This window comes from Mya arenaria, chromosome 8 (genome assembly GCF_026914265.1).
Source record: "Mya arenaria isolate MELC-2E11 chromosome 8, ASM2691426v1".
NCBI lineage: Eukaryota > Metazoa > Mollusca > Bivalvia > Myida > Myidae > Mya > Mya arenaria.
In genome coordinates, this window is record NC_069129.1 from 10406887 (window position 1) to 10431513 (window position 24627).

The 24627-nt window shown below is 35.7% G+C and overlaps 3 protein-coding genes across 5 annotated transcripts; 1 reads left to right on the forward strand and 2 right to left on the reverse strand.

The window, feature by feature from the left end:
• Nucleotides 1-2464: 2464 nt before the first annotated feature.
• LOC128243680 (alpha-protein kinase vwkA-like) lies at nucleotides 2465-7299 on the forward strand. Its single transcript, XM_052961579.1, has 5 exons — nucleotides 2465-2828; nucleotides 3409-3592; nucleotides 3841-3966; nucleotides 4650-4861; nucleotides 5590-7299. Exons 1-5 carry the CDS (start codon nucleotides 2764-2766, stop codon nucleotides 5879-5881), a joined length of 879 nt encoding a protein of 292 aa, XP_052817539.1. The 5' UTR covers nucleotides 2465-2763; the 3' UTR covers nucleotides 5882-7299.
• A 1544-nt stretch (nucleotides 7300-8843) lies between these two features.
• Nucleotides 8844-9887, reverse strand: LOC128242087 (uncharacterized). Its single transcript, XM_052959128.1, has 2 exons — nucleotides 9748-9887; nucleotides 8844-9623 (listed from the first exon to the last, which is right to left on the reverse strand). Exons 1-2 carry the CDS (start codon nucleotides 9885-9887, stop codon nucleotides 8858-8860), a joined length of 906 nt encoding a protein of 301 aa, XP_052815088.1. The 3' UTR covers nucleotides 8844-8857.
• On the reverse strand, nucleotides 8844-23799 carry LOC128242088 (myosin heavy chain kinase D-like). Of its 3 annotated transcripts, XR_008262538.1 has the most exons (4): nucleotides 23580-23799; nucleotides 11941-12122; nucleotides 9778-11269; nucleotides 8844-9685 (listed from the first exon to the last, which is right to left on the reverse strand). XR_008262538.1 is itself a non-coding variant. In XM_052959129.1 (3 exons), the coding sequence occupies exons 2-3, from the start codon at nucleotides 12003-12005 to the stop codon at nucleotides 10465-10467; spliced, it is 870 nt and encodes a 289-aa protein (XP_052815089.1). In that variant the 5' UTR covers nucleotides 12006-12122; nucleotides 23580-23799; the 3' UTR covers nucleotides 8844-10464. The 3 variants fall into 3 exon arrangements, 2 of the variants coding, with proteins under 2 accessions (XP_052815089.1, XP_052815090.1); XM_052959129.1 differs by having other exon boundaries at nucleotides 8844-11269; XM_052959130.1 differs by lacking the exon at nucleotides 23580-23799 and adding an exon at nucleotides 12265-12341 and having other exon boundaries at nucleotides 8844-11269.
• Nucleotides 23800-24627: the final 828 nt, after the last annotated feature.

Below are 24627 nucleotides of genomic sequence, written 5' to 3' on the forward strand. Positions count from 1 at the left end.
TGATCGTGGTCAATGGCACAAAGGAGCCGACCAGTGGAAACACACCGTTTTGTTCTAAATTTCTGTACTTGTTATAGACACATTCGCAAAACGTTTCAGGTTTGGTTGATTAACTATTTATATTCTGATTGATATGACCAAGACATGATTTCCATGACGTTTTGAACAACCACCTTGCACATAGTCTAAGACTTTGCATAATATGAAATACGTCCTCCTTGTCTCTGCCATCTTCCTATTGTACACTAGCATCTGGTATATGAACGATACGTTCTTGCAACTTCCATCGTTCTCACCGACAACCGTTAACAGCAACTAGTCGATTTGCGGCAATAGTTGAAATGATCAATGAAATAAATTAAATGTCAAACCATAAAGGTTTTCAATTACGATCAGCGAAATGTCCAACGCTCTTTACGCAATTAGTAAGTGAATATGGACCCAGGACCGTTTGATTATTGTTTTACTCACGAATAAGGATGTAAATAAGAGGTGGAGTTGACCTCTTGAACTCTCCTTACCATCCTTCTTACCTGCCAGGATTCGAATGTTGTTACAGAGACTCATAATTGCTTGTCTTTATTTCCTTTTACTTCCAACTATTTTTAGACTATCTGCGCATGCGCGCAGGTAGTCTTAAGACCACAAACTCCAAAGAACTACTTCTATTCATGTCGTTTTAACCCATTTTTTTGTCTCAATGCGCTCTATGTTTAGCAGAATGACGTCGAAACCATACGAATGGATTGGTCGTGTTGCAGTCCGAGTATGAGTTTTTGCTTGTTCGGCTATTTCCGCGCTATAATTATGTATCCCGGCGTTTTATTTTTAGCAGAATATAACTATTTTAAGATCGTTATATTTATCGGATTAATGAGGGTCAAGATAATGGAGGCTCTGGTAGGAAGATAACATACAGTATTGATATTCACTCTAGTTTAGCCCATGATGTTTCAGAAATTATTACCGATCGCAAGTGTCCCATCGCCTGCAGGATTTGTTATTTAAACCTGACGTGACCCTGAAACACGCTTATTTGTAATGGTGATTTTTTATTTGACTTTTATGAGATAAGAGACAAATATAATTATTGTCTTAGTGTTAAAATAGTTGTATCTCAGGTTTCGCATTGCTAATGCTTCAAATACTATACATTGTAATTTACCTGCTACACAATAACAAGATACTATTCATTCTATGATTTTAGACGTTTATATTTCTAATGAGATGTTTTCATTTTTGCATAAAAGCTTCGTTCCGGTGTATTCTTGGCATAGTTTTAGACATTCGGCTTTCAATTCATATAAGCACACATGCCCTGATACGACAGTGAGTCATGCATACGTTTGGTGAAGCAAAGTAGTTCGGATTAAACCTGTTTAACATCCAAAGAATAAAGCGTTCATAACAGCACTAGTACTGTTTCTACACAGGCTCTTACATTAAACATAAATAACATTACATTTATCAATGAACTTTAAAAAGCACAATCATATTCTCATTCATAAAAACAGACTAGTTCCGATAATCTAAAAATAGTTTCAACTTCATTAACTGACCTATTTTCTAAACATAGTTTCTACATACATTAACTGACCACATGTTTGTCCTCACCGCGGGAAAACGAGTATCTGATAAGCTCTGCATTTTACAAGGTATTATTGCTAAAGTTGCTCGTAAAATAAAATCATTTTCCTTAAAGAATTAAAACGTGTAAGTTCATAAAATTTGTCTAACATATGCTATCTAATCAAAGCACCGAAAAACCTTTAGACGCGATTGAAAAGAGCATTTACTGTAGCTTCAAATACATGGGGATACGTCGACTGAATTGATATAAAGCTGTGCATTTTGAATGGAATTATTGCTGAAGTTGTTTGTAAAAAATTATTTTCCCTAAACAAAACGTGTATGTTAATAAAAGAAAATGATATATATACGATAGGAAAATACAATACATCATATATATATATATATTTATGATGTATTGTATTTTCCTATCGTATGATATCTAATCAAAGCAACGAAAAACCTTTAGAAACGATTGAAATGGGGCATGCATTGTAACACTAAACACATGGGGATGCGGGGTTACGACGATTGAAGTGTCATTTACAAAAATGACACAAGACGCCATAAAGATATAGATATGTTTGTTTCTTCGCCCAGTGTGGGCACAAGCGCTGTCGGCACATTTTCACTTTTATATATGTGCCCTTCACCCATTCCCATAGTTCAAATAAAATTTGCAACTCTCACATATTTGCCCGCAGATAGTCTTTCAGCGCCTCGCGCTTTGATAATTGAAGTAGTTTTGCATCTGAACGTCAGCTGATGGAAATATAGAATGTGGTTCGATCAATACATATTATTATAAAATCGTGATACAGTTTTGATCGACTGCTTTCAAAATTACTCAATTGAACAGATAGTCTAACGTTCCTTTATCAGACCTTTGAAAGCGAATTGAATGTCTTTGAAAATTTAATACAGAAATCATGACCAATAAATATAAACACAATAACATGTGGAACGCAAATAGCACTGAAATAGAAAACGAAGTCAAACTAAGTGTTATATACTGTACTGTACTTGAGTTATAGACGTATATATGGAATTAAACGCTTGTTTATAATTACACCTAACAAATCGAAAGTGTAAAATATGAGTAGAAAAAAATAAACAATTTATTTATATCGTGATTAAATAAGAAATAAATATCTACACTTTAGACACTTATCTTGATAGTGAACTTAATACTGGATGGGTTCTGAGTTTTCGCACGAGACCTACGTGTCGGATACAAAGGATTTTAAAGATGGCTGTCGGTATGTTTATGGTTTGTTTACTTTTTAAAACTAACTACAGATCTAAATAAAGTTTTTACAATAAAATATTTGCTATCACTCGAAAGGTGATACAGTCGAAACCCGTTGGCTCGAATTCACAGAGACCGGCAAAATTCCTGGAGCCTCGGAAAATTCGAGCCAAGCGGGGGCGATTACCATCAGTATACTGAAATCGGTTGTGTACATCTAGTTCGAGTCAACGAGGAATTCGAGCCAAGAGAGTTCGAGCCAACGGGGCTCGACTGTAGTTATTGTTATAATCTTTTTCTGAGTAAATACGTATTCAAACACATGTACAGCCGAACCCTGCTGGCTCGAACTCCCAGGGACCAGCGAAAATACCTCGAGCTTAGAAAAATTCGAGCCAAGCGAGATTTGTGTACCTTCAGTATTAAGAAATTGGTCCTTTACATCTAGTTAGAGCGAATGAGTATTTCGAGCCAAGCGAATTCGAGCCAACGGGGTTCGACTGTATACACTTACTGTGTTGCTCATAAACGAAGTTTGATCATCAACATGGCTGTATTATCATTGCATGATTCATGTTCGCCGTTTGCAGGTACTGGGCGGACTTTGACAGTGAACCGTTCTCCGCAGGGACGTTCCGCCTCGCGTTCCGAGGGAATGTTCACGGGTCTGGCCCGCGGGACGGGAGCCACTGCGTCACCAAAGTGTTCATGAAGGATACAGAGTATAATACCTACTTTGCAGACTGGGTCCCGGACTTTCATGCCAGTGTTAAGGTCGGACTGTCAATTACTCTTACTGTTTTACTGCGATACGAATTTAGTTCTCACGAATGACTATGCCTTTGTATTTGCTTACACACCAGTGTAAATATCACCTTTGACGATAAGGTGTACATGTATAACGTGAATCCATTAGCACTTACATGCCGAATAATTATAGCCATGTTCATCCAACAGTATTTTCATCATCGTCAAGTTTATCACTTCAATGTATAATATTGTTAATGGTTTGATATTTGTAGGCGGCCCGGTTTGCGGAGATATTCACACAGAATGTGCTGCCCTCCTTGAAGGGCCTCATCTCCACGACGAAGATTGAGTTTGTCATCCCCCTGCTTGCCAAGATGGATTCACTCTCACATTTTAAGGTAGCGTTACTGGAAGAAAAAGTTTCCTGACTGAAGAAAATGAAGTGGTCGAAATTATATTTTGGCTGATGTAACATTTGTTGTGGTAAATCAGCAGTCAGTCGACACAATATTATCTCGCCCACTAAGCTGGTTAATGGGTTATTTGTTGTATACATTTACCAGCATAATTAATAAAGGTCAGGCGAAATTTGTTGCATTATTACAACTATTTAAAATATTAATCAACTCTTCAAACCATTACTTAACAAAAGTATCTCATATAACAACAGAAAGTGTTTTGGGTGATACTGTCTTTTACATAAAAGGAAGCTAACTTATGTCTGGTCTTTGGTCTTAGTTGGATATCATTAAGGGGAATTCAATCTACCAACTGAAACCAGCTTGTTGAAGTTGTGGTCGAGCATAGTCGCATGTTTCCTAAAGTCGAACCCCATTGGCTCAAACTCGCTTATCTCAAATTCCCTTTTTGCTCGAGCCAATGTAAAGAACCGATTGTTATTACTTAAGGTTAGCCTTTTAGCTTGACACGAAGTTTCCGAGCTTCGAAGTAATTTCGCCGGTCTCATGGAAGTTCGAGCCAACGGGGTACGACTGTGTGCTGTATTTCTTAAGGTTATCAAACTACTGAATAGTTTGATGAAAGTGCCAGTTGACAAATGTGAAAAAAATGTTTTTTCCAGGTTCTTGGTCTGTTCCCTGTGAAGGAAGACCGCAGCTATCTTCTCCCTAAAGAGTACGTGGGGATCGAGCCTTACCTGGAGGGGAAGTTTGAGAAGTTCAACTCTAACGGAGGCTACGAGGACAACACGGCGGCCGTGTTAAATACGTTCTCTCACTGGACGTGGCACGTTAGCGGACACCAATATCTCGTCTGTGATCTTCAAGGCGTAAGGTAGGGCTGATGATGTTATAGTCGAAATGTTTAAGGGTTCTTTGTTCACAGAAAAGGCTGGTTTAATTTGCTGTATAGTAACCAAGTAATCATTACACAAATATTTCGTCTGTGATATTCAGGGCGTAATGTAAATTGATTATTTTATAATCTTTAGATTAGGGGTTCTTTGTTAAGAAAACGCTTTTAATTTCTTGCGATAACTAGCGACTGTTGTTTTAGATTCCCAGATACCTATGCACTAATATCGCCTTTTGATTTATGTTAGGAAGTACTTAAATAACACAAATAGAAATATTTAAGATGCCCTCTTACACCAAAATAAGATGAAATACAATTGTTTTAACTTACCGAAAAGGATGAATACATAAAGAAAACAATGGTTTTTATGAAGGATGCCGTGTGTATTTTGAAAAAAGGTGCAAAAAAACACACAGTATTTCCGCCTTATGAGACGATAATTTATCATTTTAAATCTTTTAGCACTCGCCAGTCATTTAATATTTGTGCGTTTTCAGCTATTAAATATACGGTTACAATTTTGTTAACAGTAGTTAATATTTTCCATAAATGCATTATTTAGTAATTAGTTAAAGGTTTATTACTATAAATGTGTGTTTGTTATTCATGTGCGTGTATTGATTTTAACTAAAAGTGTCACTTTAAGGAGTTTGCCTCCCTTGCTCGTCAGTAAACTCTATATCGCCATGCTCCATTCTCCTGTACAGAAATGGCAGCCAGTACCAGCTGACGGACCCATGCATTCACTCCAAGGACAGCCGGTACGGGATGACGGACCTGGGGGTTGTCGGCATGGAGCAGGTGCTCGCCAGCCACAAGTGTAACAACCTCTGCGACCGTCTCGCCCTCTCAAACCCCCTTGCGGATATCGCCGTGCACGTGCCAGGCCACAAAATCAGGCACACGACCTACAACTTCCAGCTGGAAGATGGAGATATTGTTCGCGCAAACGATGGACGAACTCCTTATTTTTCTTTTCGGGATCCAATTGTTCACTGATAAATGGCGATTGTGTGACACAATTTAGTTTCTACAAATGATTTACTAATCCTAAATCGTCAAAAATGGTATTACACTTATATGTTGTTAACAAAATAGCCCGTTGTGTTTTTATTATAGCCCGTTTCGTTTTTATATAGCTCTTCATATATTTTGCCACATTTTTCATGGTCATCCTCATTCATATTGTATTGAAAACGTTTTATACTCTGATTTATACCTTTGTTTTTCATAAATTATTCTATCAAGTTTGGTATCATGTGACTTGTCGCGAGTTGCCGTAAATCGTCGTGAGCTTCCGTGATCTGTCGTGGATGTTCGTGAATAGTCGTGAGTTGACGGATATTTTCGTGAATTGTCGCGAGTTGCAGTGAATCGTCGTGAGGTTCCGTGAGCTGTCGCGAGTTGCCATGAATCGTCGTGAGTTTCCGTGAGTTGACGTGAATCGTCGTGAGTTGTCGTGGATTGTCGTGATCGACCACTGTCCGTCGCGTTACGAATGATCTCAGCTCTCCGATACCGCTTACAAACCAACTTCTTGAAATTGTCTAAGGGATCTTTTCAATAATATTGTCCATTCAATGAACGACAAGGTTGCTGAAGTTTACATTATCAGATATATCGAGACATTCTTTGAAAGAACAAATTCATTGTGGAACTACTTCTGTCCAGACTGTCCTTGCCCTGGCAGGGAATTCATAGTTCGGGTCAGCGTATGACTAAAAATCTCAGTCGTTATTCTGTATGGACGTCACCGTAATTTTTTCTCGATTTCCTTGAACTTATTTTAACTTTTTTTAGAAGAAACTCAAAAACCTTTGAATTTGTTGTTGCCGGTTGATTAATATGACAAGTTTTATACGTGTTTATACTAAATGAATACATGTTCATGTAATAGTAATTGTGATATTATTTTAGTATGGTACTATTATATATAATGCATATTTACATATGTTAAGGGAAAACAGAATAATTATGAACTAAATGCAATATAAACTGTGTTGATAATCAATACCACTTCATACTTGTATGTCTATTTTATCGTGAGCTAAGACCATCTCACTTGTCTATTAAGTAAAATGCATGTTGGCCATGTTTGTTCAAATTTGTAAAATTATTGTCAACAACAAATGTAAATATCATTAACAAAATTGAAAATTATTTATATCAAGCTTTAAAACGGCGAGGACAATACTCTTTCATACTGATAAAATACTTAAATACGGATATGCTTAATTTTAAAGATGATCTTATAAACCCTTATAATTTGTATACTTGTTTCCATAATATTATGCTAGTATAATTATGTTAAATAAATGCTGATTTATTGTAAATTTCACCAGCATGCTTGTTTGTTAAGTGTTATTGCAATGCATTTAATGTATTTGCCAATAAATGTTTTACTTCAACTGACTTGATCACTGATAAATAAAGATAACGATTGATTAATGTTTTTTTTAATTGATTGATTGATGCATCGTAAAAGCGAGGATTCATGTATGGTATTTTCTGTATTTGTTTTAGTGTGGTTTTTTTTGGTGTTTTGCATTGACGGTAGGTCGGTCGGTCGGCCGGAAGAACGGTTTTGACTGAGAACCACGGCGTACTATTGGAAAAGATGTCCGCTGTTGAAAGTCAGTGGTCAAAGTTATGGTCAACCACCTTATGAATATAATATCCGCATATTAAGTCAAGACCGGTTTGACCTATGACCATGAAGCGCGAGTGGTAGGTTGCCCTACATTAGTAGATTACCCTTATTGATTTGGAGGTCAGAAGGTCAAAGCTAAAAACTTTCTACACACATTAACTCAAGGACGGTTTGATCTAGGTTCAGTGAAAGGTTGCACTAGCATATGCCCACTATTAATTAATTCTGAGGTCAGTAAGTCATGACCAACATTCTTATAAAAACGTTGTCCGCACAGTCATTCGGAAATGTTTGGCCTAAGGCCGTGAAACTTCAATGGAAGGCAGCCCTTGGTCACGAGATGAACCGTAGGGTTTAGATCAGTGGGTCAAAGTCCAAGGTCATGTACAACAGTCGCAAAAATACCAAATATCAGCTTGATCTATGACTTCAATGGTAGGTTACCCTTGACTTGACCCCTACTTGTGGATGGGGTCAGTCCATTAATGATCAATGTCACAGTCCACCGATTCAACAAACCGAACCATGGTGCATCACTTATTTAAAGCATGCGTTCATATTTGCAAATAGTTAAAGCGTACCAGTTTGTATCCGTACGATACACAATTTCCCTTTGATTGTATTGTTGCAATTCTTTACTCTAGCAAGGCAATGGGGTTTGAGTAAAGTGGTGCTACTTTTTTTGCATTCTGGAATACGCGTTTTAGCTGTATAAGGTGTGCGCAAGACTGATTAAAGTTAGAACATTATACATGTAATCGTAAATACATCGACATGAGTAAATATTTACATGATTTCCTAGGTTAAGCGTTATTGTTTTCCGACATAAAGTGATTGACGGCGAAGTTTTTGGCGAAGGTCTTGCCTCAGACGAATAATATACGAAAATAAATAGGCTGGCCATTGATTGGTAGATACGCGCAAGAGCGTTTATCGGTATCAACATTAGTGTGAAGGTTTTGTGAACGTATAAGAGTTGCCTCCCATTTCACATTCTACATATAAGATAAAATTATATACCTTACTTTAATACAGGCGTACAATTAAATTTTGGTTCTCCCGATATGGCGAAAGCTTGTTTCTCAAAATCAGTCATAATATATAAGGTAAAGGGGGTGCTTTACAAATGTTATAAAGACTACAGTTTAAATGTAAATGCGCTGAATGTTGACCAGTAATGTGTGATTCAAACGTTTTCTACGGGTGAAGAAAACTGTCTGCTCTCACCCAATGCTTTATGTTTGGACCGAAATAAAGAGAGTTGAGGACACACTGATACATGTGTACAATTCAAAAAGCCCCTGAAAAGTACTAGTTTTACATCTTTATTCATTGCACAATTTATCCAAAACAAATAAAATACTGGTTAAAACTATTGCTAATACATTGTTAAAAGCACTATGTGTGTTAAGTCTAACGTCCGTTAGCAATGAGTAATGAACTCCACTGGAGAAACACAACCATACCATATAGTTCCATAGAACAAATAACCATACCATATAGTTCCATAGAGCAAATAACCATACCATATAGTTCCGTAGAGCAAATAACCATACCATATAGTTCCGTAGAGCAAATAACCATACTATATAGTTCCATAGAACAAATAACCATACCATATAGTTCCATAGAACAAATAACCATACCATATAGTTCCGTAGAACAAATAACCATACCATATAGTTCCATAGAACAAATAACCATACCATATAGTTCCATAGAACAAATAACCATACCATATAGTTCCATAGAACAAATAACCATATCATATAGTTCCATAGAACAAATAACCATATCATATAGTTCCATAGAACAAATAACCATACCATATAGTTCCATAGAACAAATAACCATATCATATAGTTCCATAGAACAAATAACCATACCATATAGTTCCGTAGAACAAATAACCATACCATATAGTTCCGTAGAACAAATAACCATACCATATAGTTCCGTAGAGCAAATAACCATACTATATAGTTCCGTAGAGCAAATAACCATACCATATAGTTCCGTAGAACAAATAACCATACCATATAGTTCCGTAGAGCAAATAACCATACTATATAGTTCCATAGAGCAAATAACCTATACCATATAGTTCCATAGAGCAAATAACCTATACCATATAGTTCCATAGAGCAAATAACCTATACCATATAGTTCCATAGAGCAAATAACCTATACCATATAGTTCCGTAGAGCAAATAACCATACTATATAGTTCCGTAGAGCAAATAACCATTCTATATAGTTCCATAGAGCAAATAACCTATACCATATAGTTCCATAGAGCAAATAACCTATACCATATAGTTCCGTAGAACAAATAACCATACCATATAGTTCCATACAACAATAAAGGTTTTCTGCATTTGGTGCATAATGAACATAACATTTCCAAATTCGTCATACAATGCTCATGTCGTCTGCTCCATCGTAACACGAATTTGCCAAACTTAAGTTCCTTCCTGAAGAGGCAAACTTTAAACAATAAATACTCTTCCTTGCAAACCTCAGAAAACTGCTTCATAATCTGTTTAAGTACCAAGAATCACCGGGTAGCGAGTTCGCAAACAATACGGAAGTTTGTTTCATGACTAAAATACTGGTGAATAACGCCTTTTCTAAACCGGCATTGACCAGTGACCTTTTTAGACGATAACGGAATCGACCACCGCCTATAGTCTATAACGGAATCGACCGCCTCTGGTCTATGATGTATGGTAATCGACCAGTGACCATCTCCAGTATATATAATGGAATCATCCAGCGACCGCCTCTAGAAAATGTTATAATAATAGAATCGACCAGTGAATGCCTCCAGTATATTATGGAATCAGCCAGTGACCGCCTCTAGAAAATGATATATAATAGAATCGACCAATGAGCGCCTCTATTCTATTACGTCATCGACCGGTGACCGCTTCTAGTCGACGATGGATTTGACCAGCGTAAAATAGCGCGTCCTCGCTTCATTTGCGCGGTAGATGTCCGTGTCTGAGAGCTGGAAGACGTACTGTGTCGCCCGGGCGGAGCTGCGGGAGCCGGGGCCCAGCCCCGCCATAGGGTTCTCTAGACCAAGTTTATGACAGAGCACATTACACGTGTGGTTTGATAGAACTTTTTCCATGCCGACGACACCTAGGTCCGTCATTCCGAAGCGCCCGTCCACAGAGTGAATACAGGGGTCGGTCAAAACGTAACTCCGGCCCTGATGGACGCCCTGAAGGTCACAAACTAGGAACTTGTGGCCGCTTACGTGCCAAGTCCAGTGAGAAAATGTGTTTAATACAGCAGCGGTGTTATCTTCGAAACCTCCATTTGAGTTGAATTTTTCAAATTGCCCGTGCAGATACGGTTCAATGGCGACGTATTCGCACGGTGAAACGTATGTAGTGTCTTCATTGACAGCAAATAGCCCTAACACTTTAAAATGAGAGACTGAATCCATCTTAGCTATCAACGGCACTATAAACTCTATGTCCGTCGTTGTAACGATATGACGTAACGCCGGTAATACGTTTTTGGTAAATATTTCCGCGTAATGCTGCGATTTCATACTGGCGTTAAAGTCCGGCCTCCATCGGTCAAAGTATTTGGCGTACTTCCGCTTGAAGACTTTGGTGACGCAGAGGCTTCCGTCCCGCGGGCCCTCGCCATGTACAGTGCCGCGGAAGGCGTACCGGTACGTCCCCTTGGCGAAATACTGATTGTCGAAATCTGCCCAATACCTGGTGAAAACAATGAAAGTATAATGTAAATATAATACGTTGACATTTTTGTAAAAAGAGTATGTACATTCTTTTTAACTTAAATATATAATACTTGGAAAGAGGTCATGGTTAGACTTTGCAAAAGCTTGAATTTGTTCTTTTGTCGTTATATATGTATTACAGGTTTATTGTACATTTTGTTAAACGTTTAATCAATAATCTCGGTCTCAGAATGTTCAAGTGATGCCGACGTCACTCGAAATTTTAAAGTCCATTCATAACAGCAAAAACAAAAACCATAAACATTCAAATGTTAACAACAAAACCCAACAAAGACTTCTTTGGTGGAATCGGTATGGTCCCCAACAGCTGACCCTGAGTGTGCTGGCGAAATTAGTTGTTCTAGTTCTGTTCTTTTATCATTATTTTTTTATAAAATTGATTTCATATCTTATCACCTTGATATATTTCTGATTTTTCAGATTTTTTTATATTTTTGATTAAAAAATACAAGCAGTTACTAAGCCTTTAAAACACTTTTCGAGCGCCTAACCTGACCATTTCTCCAAGATAAATTATATTTATCAATAATTAAATATACATGCCATATAAGATCATCATCATCTAAAAGGCAATGAAGTATTAAACAAAAAATATCAGAAACAATGGAGGAAAGTTGTGAACCCTACCTGCAACCGTCCGTGAGATCTTTAGTGTAGGAAGGGTACGTCTCGTGGGATTGTTCCACCCCCATTGCACGTGCGGGGCGACGTCACAACGTTGGGAAATGACTTCAACAATTACGGTTGCTTTAATCCAAAATATCTAAACCGGCGCATCTGTTTTGTACGAAGTAAACCTTGGCAGTTACCTGAAAACGGATTTTTTTTTTAATATTCATGTAGTTTGTTAAAATACACCGCCGAGCGCCCACTGCCGAAAACTTCTAAACAAATCTATTCAAACTTATGACAATGTAGACAATGCAAGCAAATGACAAATATAATCCGCACGTTTAGAGGTAAGATATGTCGCACCAATCCTATAATTTAAAGTGGAAGTCTATTTTGAAAAGCTGGTAATGTTCTGCATAAATGATAGCTCTGACTCATATATGGACTTGACTTCCTTCTTAATAGATTATTTTCATTGTTATCCAGTGCGCACATCTGCCTCATTGTTATAGACGTAACATAATACCTACACGTATTATTCTTCCTTTCTGTTTTAAGTCATATTTTGGACTATATGCAACATTTTAAATATAATACATCAAATGAAATTGTATGTTTTAAACTCGCAGAAACAGAGATGTACTGTGCTGTCTTAGAACATGTTTTTTTTTAATAAAACGTAAAGAATGTTGCCTGCGTATTTATATATCGTAACAAATATATCTGTATGTTCAAAGTCCGTTCGCACCATTGTACACTTTTTAATAATCGTGATTTATATCTGTACTAAAAAGTAAAAATACTTAAATATCTTCATGTAGCTCCAGTTTTTACAGCATTTACAGAAAAACGCTCTAACTTATTTATATATATATAAAAGAGTAGAGAACAATTTAACCACTGCATATATTAACATTAAAGGGGCTTATCTGCATGCTATACACGGTCAGGAATCGCCAGCTCCACCACTTAACGGTTGTGCAAAGAAAATGAGCTGTAGACACGTCCGTGGTGCAGCTGTGCAGGCCTGTGTTTAATTCTACACAATAATGAGTACGATTTATATTTCATATGATAATTTTATTAAACGGAAATATTTCGAAAATCGGAGAATGTGGCACCGAGTAAGAACACTTTTACTGTAAGCTGGCTACGAGTTCGTCTCAATATTGTTTTAGGGTCAGAGATAACGATAAAACATTGTATGTGAAATGTGCAAAAAAATGCTTGTACTATGATAAGACATTGTCAAAGGCTTTCATAAGAGCTAAAATGTTAACAAGTATTCAAATTATGACAGAAAATGCATTATTAGTATTCGCCTATATAGCAGGGTTGGGCACCCGCTGCCCTCTTCCAGCATCCCGTTACCCTTTTACTACACCCTGCTGTACCCCTTTGATGGACAGGGTCATTTTCAAATATAAGAATAAAAAGACATACATAATTTTGACTCTATAGTAAAGATTACAGCTAAGGTATTCATATCAAACTATTTGTATTGGAAGTAGTTACAACACATATACAACACATACACAATAAAACTTCACCATTGGCGCTTGCAAGTACCCCATAAAGTCTCATTCAATGCGCATCAAAAGTGCCCTTTTTGACCTAGCACCCTGCTATTTTCAAATAATGGCTGGAGCACTGCATTAACACTATTGAATGACTTAAGGCTTGGGTTTCCAAATTTCTGCGTAGTGTTAGTAAAAGCAAAATAACTCAATAAGCAAGTTTAAAATAAATGTCACCAACATGAAATCTCTGAAAGAGTCGCTTTAAAGAAGAAAAATGGCAGCTGGGACAATACGTTTCTATAAGTGACTACACGCATGATATATATATAGACAAAGCTGTGTTTACTTAGACTAAGACTCCGACAGACGTATGTGTACACAAACGCTCGTTTTCTACGATGTCTGCTTGTCAACGACAAACTATTTATAAGTAAAGTAAACATTGATTAACTTCTTGACGCAAGTGTTCATTTTGAAACCTTTAAGGATCCGGTGCAGTATGTAAGAAGGCTTTGTGTTGTATTGAATACACTATTTATGTGTTAAAGCGTGTTCATTAGGATGTAAATACCTTATTACGGTGTAATTCAACACACCTTTGATAAATTTCAGTCAGAACACAACATTGGACTTAAAATCAAAAAATCTTAATTAATTTTTGCAAATAATAAGAGTACGTCAGAACAAGCTTCTTCACAACACCAGCCGCCCTCGATAGTTTCTGCAACGACTGTTCACTTTTGCAAAAAAAAAGTTTGACAAGTTAAATAATAATTATTTGATAACGATTGTGAAGAAATATACATTAACGTATGCTTAGCCACTCTCGTTGGCACGATGTTGCGTTAGAGTGTGGCGTTCACTGGCGGATCCAGGGGGTGGAGCCCCTCACCCCGCCCCCTCCAAAATCGTTAAAGGTTCCTTTTTATTTCAATAAAGGAGAAAAACAGAAATAAAATTCGTTCAAAATGCACCATTTCGGACTAGAAATTGTTATACTTTTCTTGGTGGATACCTCGAACCCCCCTGACAACAACCAAATCAATTTCTGATTTAGGGAGGGGCGCAAGTCAAAAGGTTACAGCCCTAAGTTACGCCCCTTGTAATGTCGAACCCTATATCCGCCCCTGGTGTTGTGTCGTGGTGAAACTGGAGATCCCGGCTCACCAACCAAGCTCACATGCGCCCATGCCGGGTATTGAAGCCGGGTCACCTTTGTAAGAAGCGAGTGCGCTAACAAAAGTGCTTTTTCAAACAACAGTTCGCTTGTGGTGCAAATTTAGAAAATAATGGCGGTATTGTGTCATTTATTATCAATAAAGGCTGAAACTTGAAACTTCAAAATTTATTCTAAATATTAGCATGCGCTGTGCACAGTTGATACTAAACATGTATTAGCATTCCATTTACATTTTTATTTCAACAATAAGACCAGACTTAAAATATGTTTTGTTTCCCCTCCCACGACGAAGGTAAATTCAGTGTGGGTCGGCCGGTTGATAAATAGTTATGTTAACCTTTTTGAATGTTTCATGTATTGAATCGCCGATCGTCATGTATGTATATATGAACATGTATGATTTCTTGTCAATGATCAAGGATCATTTTTATCTATTTCAATGTATAAACAGCCGAACCCCGTTGATTTTGTACCTTCAGTATAAAGAAATCGGTCCTTTACATCCAGTTCGAGCCAACGAGGAATTCGAGCCAAGCGAGTTCGAGCCTACAGGGTCGGCAGAAATTATGTTGAATGTTTGAACTGAGATAAATTTATGTGCTGTCCTGTTCTGTTACCCAAAATAAAGATAAAGTTTTATTAGTTATTTTCCAAGCTGGGTTGTTCAACATAATGATAAAAAGAATCTAATACCTTAAGGCATAACACTATTTGGGTCTTGCTGATTTTTTCGAGTTGGTATTGGGTGGCGAAACACTTCATGTTTGATCTTTGGCCTTATTCGTTTAAGAAAACGTATCCATTTTCTTGTAAAAGGTTACTATAGAATAATCCACAGGTAATGTAGACCGAAGTCATAAAGTTATATAGTAATTAAATCCCATTAATATGCCATTTTTCTAAATTATATATTTAATAAAACAAAATTAAAGATCATTCGATTTACATTGTAAACATTTATTGAACGGGTCGATGTTTCAATTTACCCTTATATGCCCAGATAATGCATCAAAGTGATTGTAAGAAAATTCAGCTGTAACGATACTCAATGTTTGCTCTGTCAAAGTGATGTTTTATTAAAAGTAGGCCCACTCAAATAACCCTATTTAAATATACAATAGTGACTTTATTCCATTATGTAACTTATAACAGGGACTGATTTTAGTCCAAGCTTGAAACATCTTGTCAAATAAACAACAGAACTACTACAAAAAGATGCAACACTTGGTGGCTCTAAATTACGGAAACTTAAACGGGTCCTCGCCAGTTGGTGGCTCTCAATAAGGAAAGTATATACGGGTCCCCGGCAGTTACGGAAGCGTAACCGGGTCCCCGGCAGTTACGGAAGCGTATACGGGTCCCCGGCAATTACGGAAGCGTATACAGGTACCCGGCAGTTACAGATGCGTATACGGGTCCCCGGCAGTTACGGAAGCGTATACGGGTCCCCGGCAGTTACGGAAGCGTATACGGGTCTTCGGCAGTTGGTTACACTAACTAACAACACGCATTAAAGCCATTTGGTGGCTCTTAATTACGAAAAGGTATACAGGTCTTAGACAGGTTTGTGGAGAATAGACATGTTTAGGGAATTCGTGGCTCTACATTACGGAAACATGTATGGGGTTTGAGACAGTCAGGAGGATCCAAACAACAGAGACATATACGGATCTCCTGCAGTTGGTGCGTAAGGTTCTAGACTTTGGCAGCAAAAACATTTATTGACACCGTTGTTGTTGTTGGCATTAAATTTCTATTATTTGTGTATTTTTCCAGAAAAAAAATTAACAGTTCAGAAAGCAAAACGGACCCGTACAGGAAAAATATTGGTGATAGAAAAATTAGGTGTGTTGAACCCCAAAATCAAAATTCACATGTTCATAATTTTCGGAAATATAAAAATTAAATATATTTGTGAAAATTGTTTTTATGGCCAAACAGGTTGAATATAACATGGTGCATCCGTGAATATTTTATCAGTTCATGCTATATTGACATTTACAGTCCGCTCGGACAATTTGGTGGGGGTGCGGGGCGTGCCGGGTGCACTACCCCTCGATCCGCTAGTAGAGAACATGTTGTGTCGTGTTCAAAACCTAGGTCATATCCGTAAGCTCATGTTCACAAATGATTTTGTTCTGACTGCAAATAACGACGAATGATGATGATGACAATGTTTCACGATTGATAATTGAATTGTGTGGAATAACGGGGATACGTTTAAAATAAAGTACTAACAGTTAAATGGAAATGCCTCTGACGAGTGCAAAAACATAAGTGTACTCAATAATTGCTCCATATATTGTGGTCAATGCAGAGGTATTCGGCAGTTTTCAATGCTCGTTTAGTTACAGACATTTCTTAACATGACAACATATCCTAAACGCAAATTTAATTGTGCATAGATTCATCCAAAAGTAAACAAATTAAATGTTAGTCTGTGAAAGAAGATTTCGCTCCGCCAAAATATATGGTCCACAAGCTTAAGCCTTAAAGGGACTCGCTCAGGTTTTGTAAAATGCAATTCTTTTATGACGAAATAAAGTGTGACAAACCATTAGGAGTGCTAAAACTAAGATACATGTACTGACAGCTGGAACCCGCCCACAAATGTTTATATATGCTCAATTATTGTCGTTGATGTCAACGATTTTAGTAACGCTTTTAAAGGTTAAATAATCAATCAGCTTATGTAAGGGTCTGTGGGCGAGCGGTTTTATTGTCAATGTTCTTTTTTTCTTAAATGTACTGGCATGAGTTCGTTCCCGACGAAAACCAGATTTTGTTTATACATCACCTGTAATTTTTCTGCAAATTGGTATCAAAGAGTAAAATAATTATCATGAATATAAGTATTTCCAGAAGCATTACCGTGAAAAAAAATTCATCCAAAAACATGAGCATTTCCCTTTAAAGGAAGATTTGTTCAAGATATTAACTCTAACATGATACACTAAAAGCAACTCAAGGATTTAAAACCAAATACTATATTTAAAATTGTTTTTAATATCACATTATACGCACTTTAATGACTTAAATAATGATTTACAGCTTACATTGGCGGATTTTAAATAGGCTCACTCAATGTTTATGTTTTTTTAAGATTTTATTAAGCTAAATTATATTTTGATGATTTCATTCTCGTTCACCTGAGTGATGATGCTATGCGTATCATTATCAAACCTCTGATGAATGAGGATGGATGTTTTATGCGCAAAGATTTTATTAAACTTTATTTGATTTTGGTTATTTAAGTTATGTTTATGAATGAATATAAAACTGCAACTTGTACAGAAATTTACAAATCCAAGCCTCAAAAGGGTTCGATTTACAAAAGCGTTACGACGGATATCGGCAAAATAGAGCTTTTTTCATTTTTTTTATTATCATATTTTATATTCATTGATATTAACAGTACTGAAGATTTCTAATTTGAACTCGTGGTGATGTTTCGTCATTGAAAAAAGCGTTTTGTTTTGATGTCTAACCGTATAAAAGGTGAACTTATCCAGAGTCAAGTAACTTTGAGAGTACAAATGTATCAAGAAAAGGTTTTCTTACACTTATTTGTAAATATTTATAAAATTTATATAATAACTTAATCAAAAATATCATGTGTCCCCCACCCCACCCCTGCTATATAGCCTTAGCTGGAGTGTTTCTAGCCATGCAGTTTGGTTAATTTATAGTATTGTTCTTTTACATGTATCTATGTAAAACTATATATCATTCATTTGTATTATGTGATGTGAGTAAAATAAAACGCCACAATAGGCTCGCATTTAAAATACATTGTGTATTATTAAAGTTGTGGTTTTATGTCGTTTGCGGAGAAGCAAGTTTTTATCCATTTTTATTCATATTCCAGCATTAGGCTGCTAAAAGTTTGTCAAAAGATAAACACATCTTTTCTGGAGATAAAAGGGTTCTGAGAGATGCTTTATTCTACATCCTTAAGACCAAATTGTTGTGTGTTTTTCAGCGCTAAGATATTCCGTGTATATGGGTCAGTACGGAATGAAATCCAGAAATACTTCAATCTATGCTTGTTCCTTCGCGTTATGGTAACCCAGATCAGACTTAAGATAAAAGTGTGCTTTTACATTTGTCAAACATGCTTTTATAGAATGGTGATCTAATTGCGTTTTTCAATACGACAATGTATTGCTTGGGTTTCAAAACATGCGGTCATACGCACGGAGATAGACGGGCTAGACATTAAAACTATTTTGATTTTGTTTTTACTAAAATGTGGTCTACCTCTACTCCAACAGATCTAAGTTCAAGGGTTACTCTCTCAGTTTACGCGTCCTTGAAATAAATGTCTCCTTTATGAAAACGATCTTTAAGAATGCACCTTTACGTCAATTGTTCTAGTTTATAATTATCAGGTCGGTTGTCATTTAATGCTCAGTCAGCGTATACATTTATGACAATAAAGGTTTTAAAGTCATAAAGGTTTCCAATTTTACCCTAGTTACTGTAATTTTTAAATTTACATAACAGTGATAGTACAGTTGTGTATACCCATTACATTACAATACAAGTTTATCAAATTGTATAGAGAATGTGAACAAAATATGTGAAACTTTTATGAAGTAAAATCTTTATGATAGTTTGCAATGCGATATATTCAAAAGTGAGTTGCTTGTTGTTGTTCTTTAAGTGACTTTAAACTGTTAACAATGAGATATTGTTCATTCATTGCATGTAAATGTAAAGCACCAGAGCGATGGTGCTATACGTACAACAGTTAGATTTATCGTTAACAAACCTCTGATGAATGAGACTGCCTTTAAAATGACAACACCATATGATATGACTCTTTACCATCTTTCTAAAATAAAAGTCCGTTCGATAGAAAGACGTCCCACCGCCCCACCCCCGGCCAATAACTCCACCGCCGTTCTTCCTGGCACCACACTTACGCGTTCCAACACTTAAAAAACATTTTGCGTTTTTAATGTTTGAACCACTAAAGTATTATGATAAATGAGTTGCTTACTAGTTATTTATGTCCATTGAATTTGAGATTGAATACTGAAACAATTCATTTTCTAAATTATCAAAATTAACCTATATTTTTCTACCCGTTTAGATCTTCTCATTTGCATAATCATGATTAAATTTATTACGTTATATAAGTTCTAAAATTGAATTATTTCCACTCGAACGCTTCAGTAAATTTCAATTAGAATCATGATAATAATATAATAGTAAATCTATTTAGCAAACTTGACATAATAATAAGTGTTTCGGTTATGCTTTCCACATATTTGAGAATCTGCTAGTGAGCACCATACAGTTGAAGTGTTCTATAACCGTTATGTATGGTAGATAATTTCTGCCACTTCGTGTTTTCGCAATAAAATATATATATTCGATAGTCTATTTACCAAATTGCACGCGAAGTATTTTAAAACACTGATTTCTGGTGTTTGACACCACACCTAACACCATTTATTAGTAGAAAGTTCAACTTGTGTACTCAACATTAAACATTTATCGTTTGAAAAGAAGTTACGTTTCGAAATAAATAAAATTGGTTGAACGTAACCACTGAGTATTCGATAAAATGACCTCATCCGGTGTAGGAGAACAAACAACGCGGTGAAAGTGCAATCAAAAAAGTAGATCAAGCATGTTCAGCCTGTTGTTGTTGTTTTTTAAAATAATATAGAAAGAAGCCAATGGTCTGAGATGGTACAACCATGCTTTTATTCACTGCCATCTGTTGATAAAAAGAAAAAAATGAAACACCGAAAAGTCACTTCCAAATTGGTGTAATTTGCCCTAAACCCGTGGGGCGAAATATTCGGAACTCCTCGGACATTTTTATCGAAAACAAACTCGGATGTAATTGAACGGTTTACTTACTCAAAAATGTAGTAATTTTATTTAGCAATTCTTGGGAATCTTAATTATGTTTGCAATAAAACACTTCTCTGGCAATCAATTTAAACTGAGATCAATAAATACAACTCTAAAACACTATATTTAAACAATGATATAATTCAAAAATTTACGAACTACTTCAACTGATGTACCGGTATACATCCCAGGTTGTTTTCAATAAAATGGCCGAGGAGCTCCGAATTGGGGCGAAGATGTCATATACGCCAAGCGGCTTATTTTCGCCCCGCCGCTTGGCTCATTTTCGCCATGCAGCGAAAATGCAAATCAGACGAAATGGCAGAAAACAGCCACCATAGTGATTTTTTGTGTAATTTAACCATGTCTTTTAAAATCAGATAATAGATTCAAACCTCGGTAATATTATATAGATCTATTGTGAAGATTCTCGTTTAACTCATTTCGTATTCATGTCGCCATTCTCATTCTCCATTAGGCCTAACATAGTATACATTTGGTTCGGGTTACCCGACCCTACCTACCAAATAGGCGCCGACCCTTCTGTTTTTTTTATAGTCAGTTGTTATTAAAAAATATATACAGTAAAATATATATATATCTGTTTTTACTTTTATATATATATTACTTTGTGTTTGAAAATGTAGTTAAAAATCTTAAATGCGTACTACAGAAGATGATTTTACACCATTTTTCAATGTTGACTTTAACATTCTTATATTAAGGCTTATAAAAAAATAAATAAAAAACATTTCACCCTACTTGTTTTTGAAAAGAATGTTACCCTAACCAAACCAGTTTTCTCTTGGCCTTGGTGTTCTTCCTTCAACGTTCTACCTGCATTTTCTACGCAGTTAGAAGCAATACATTCAAGTATTGTCGATGCATTCAAGGTTTATTTTAAATACATCATGCAAACAAATGGGTTTAATGCAAACATCGTTAATGTATGTTTCCTTAAGTGCACGTTATCCTAATTGGGTTGATTAATTTTCATTTTACGATGCTGCAGGAACTTTCTTGCTTTAGTATCTACACTTATGTCAATAAAATACTTAAAAGAAGAGAAAAATGGTTTTCGAGCATTAGCATTAAGTACTACGTAGTGTTTATTTTATTTTATTTTTATTATTTTATTTGGGGGGGGGGGCATATAATTTCCATTGATAAGATGTGAATCCTACCTGAACACTAAATCATGTTATGGCGAAAGGGTGCACATATTGTCAGGTATATATATAAGGTGGACCTAAAAGGAGCATACGGGCACCCCCTTCTAATTAAGCCTAGCTTAATCCCTTCTATCAACTATGAATATCCTTGATAAACATCAGGAGAATTAATGCGTTATCAAATCAATGGGTGACATAATGAATAATCGTGATAAGCTATCAATGGATGGCAATATTCGTCGTGTAAAATTAGATGCATTTGAATTCCTCCAATTTAGTAATTGAATAGATGCATTAACTGATCTAACTGAATACCTGGAGTGTATAATTATATTTCTGAATTATGTATATGTTACCCAAAAACAACGTAAAGCTTACAAGTAATAAAATAGTTTATGTCCTGATTACCTTACAGCATGTGGCTTCTTCATTTCAAAAGCGTGACTTTGTTCGAACAGGAAGGGATGTCTGGTGATATGTATATGGTTCTTTTTTATATATGATTTGAAATGATATCGTTTCAAACGCGGAAGTCCCATCATGTCCACCGTTCTGCATCGTGAAATGAATATTTATGAATCAGCAAAGCTTGCGCCCGGTCTGTCGACTTTAATATTTAGAAAACCTAAAAAAACACTTGGCTGTTTAAACCTTGAATTTCGGCTTTCAATCAAACAAAATGTCGAAATTATTCACGGAGTGATACTATGATCGCTTTTCTCCCTTAGCAAACAGGCCCCTGCTCTTTTCAAAATCTGGCTAAAATCTAAGTAAGGTACCATAGTTCTCACTGGAATATAACAGTATACGAAATAAGCTGATACCAAATAAAATCTAATATTGATCCCTTATAATTATATGTTATATATTGAATTGCATTGTATGGTGGTTGTCATGGTAACATTTTATTTGCCATTTTAAACTTTTATCACGATTTTACTAGAATGGTGGTTGTCATGGTAACATTTTATTTGCCATTTTAATGTTTTATCACGATTTTACTAGAATTTTGTTAGCAGTTTAATAATATGTTATTGTGTGTATGCTATGCCTATATAACTCAATAGTCTAAACAACTAAGATACAAAACAGACACATCTAGCCTAAACAACGCATATCAAATCATTGTTTCTTTTTCTCAAATAAATAAACTGAATTTTATAAACATTAACAGGGACATCACTTAGTGTGTGTGTGCGCACGTGCGTGCGTGTTTGTGTGTGTGTGTGTGTGTGGGGTGGGGAGCGCGTGTGTGTGTGATAAAAAATGCTTTTTTACACAACATAGAAATGTTTAAGCATCTATATATACATATGTTCTTGATGCATCATGTTAATATGATATATGTTGAAAAATAAATGAGAAAAAAAATGCCTATATAACTACAACCTTTATATAAAGACATAAAAAAACATGTTTCGTTGTGTTACTATCTATAAAAAAATCACTTTCATCGAAAAAAAGATTTATCGATCTATGTGCTTCTTTAAATCGTTGTTACAACGAAAGTATTTAAGATTTTGACCTCAAATTTTCACCAAAATGTTTCTGATGGTGTACTCTTTTAATAACTTCGTACAACTGCAAATGTCATTTTTGCAACTTTGTACCCTTCTTTGTGGGCTTCGTCACATCACGGACCTATGAACCATGGTTTATAGGTCTGTGGTCACATATATAACTTTAGTGATATTACAAGTCTGACAGAGGACCTATATTGTTTTTTCCATCCTTTCATGTTGTTGATTTCCACTTAATTATACTCTCTGATTCAGCTTTCGTATTTATCTATTTAAGCCGGTATATTGCAACTATCAATTTCAAATGTAATTTTAAATTTCTTAGTCAAAAAAATATTTTAGGTGCAAAACTATAGATTTAATAACATAAAAAGCACTCGGATTAACTTACCTTTCCTTATTCCTCCAGTATCACTCTTTCAAATACATCCCATATCATAAGTTTTTCCTCTTTCGTACTAAAAAAAATGTAAATATTTAGAGCTTAACATTAAAACTGCATTAGCCGTATATCAGGCGCATGTGTCTTCAAATTTGGTTAAACTCGATCCAACAAAGTTCAAATGATACAAGTTATGACGGTATAAAGTCTGTATACCTTTGTTAAGTTTACATATCCGCGTTGTGTACATGTTTAACAGATCGATATCGATGAATTTAGTTCGATCACGTTTTGGACATTGTTATACTTATCAATTAAAAACTCAATTTGTGAATGTTTTTGTAACACTATCAAATGACCTTTAACCATGGCCATTGGTAAACTTCGCTTTAACAAATGATTACTTTTCCGATAGTTTAGGGTTAGTTATTTGTAAGTCTAAGTTTAAGCCCAGGTTAATTATAATCCTCTTTCGAAGATAACGCTCTGGTGGTCAAGTGGTCAAGAGTCAACTTTTGACCGAATGACCTTCTTGACATATATCAAATCATTTGAGGGAAGTAATATTGTGTAATACACAATGCTAAATCGGCAGCAGTATCGCTGTATCAAGTGATTTAAGTATACGTTCACAGGCAATTTAAAACTTAATGACATCCAATAATAATAAAATGGTTCATATGTTGACAACTCTTATGTTAAAATGTCCGCTCATGTTAGGTGAAGTTTAATGGTACCCATGTTTTGACCCCGCTCCATCCGTATATACATGTGCATAATAAGTTCAGACGCATCCTTAATAAAACTCAAATTAAGAAAAACACTCACACACAGTCAATATATTAAAATTGTACAGTTCAATTTAGTAGGGTTTTCTTAGAGCTGCACTCTCACATATATACCTTTTTTACAAAAAAGTAAATACCTGCAAAACAATGATATAAGATTGCTGACAAAAATCAGATCGTAGATTTTCATAATTCCGTTCGAAAATTAATGTTTTATGGCTTAAACCGTTAAGAAAAATGCATAAAACATCAATTTATGAACTTGAACA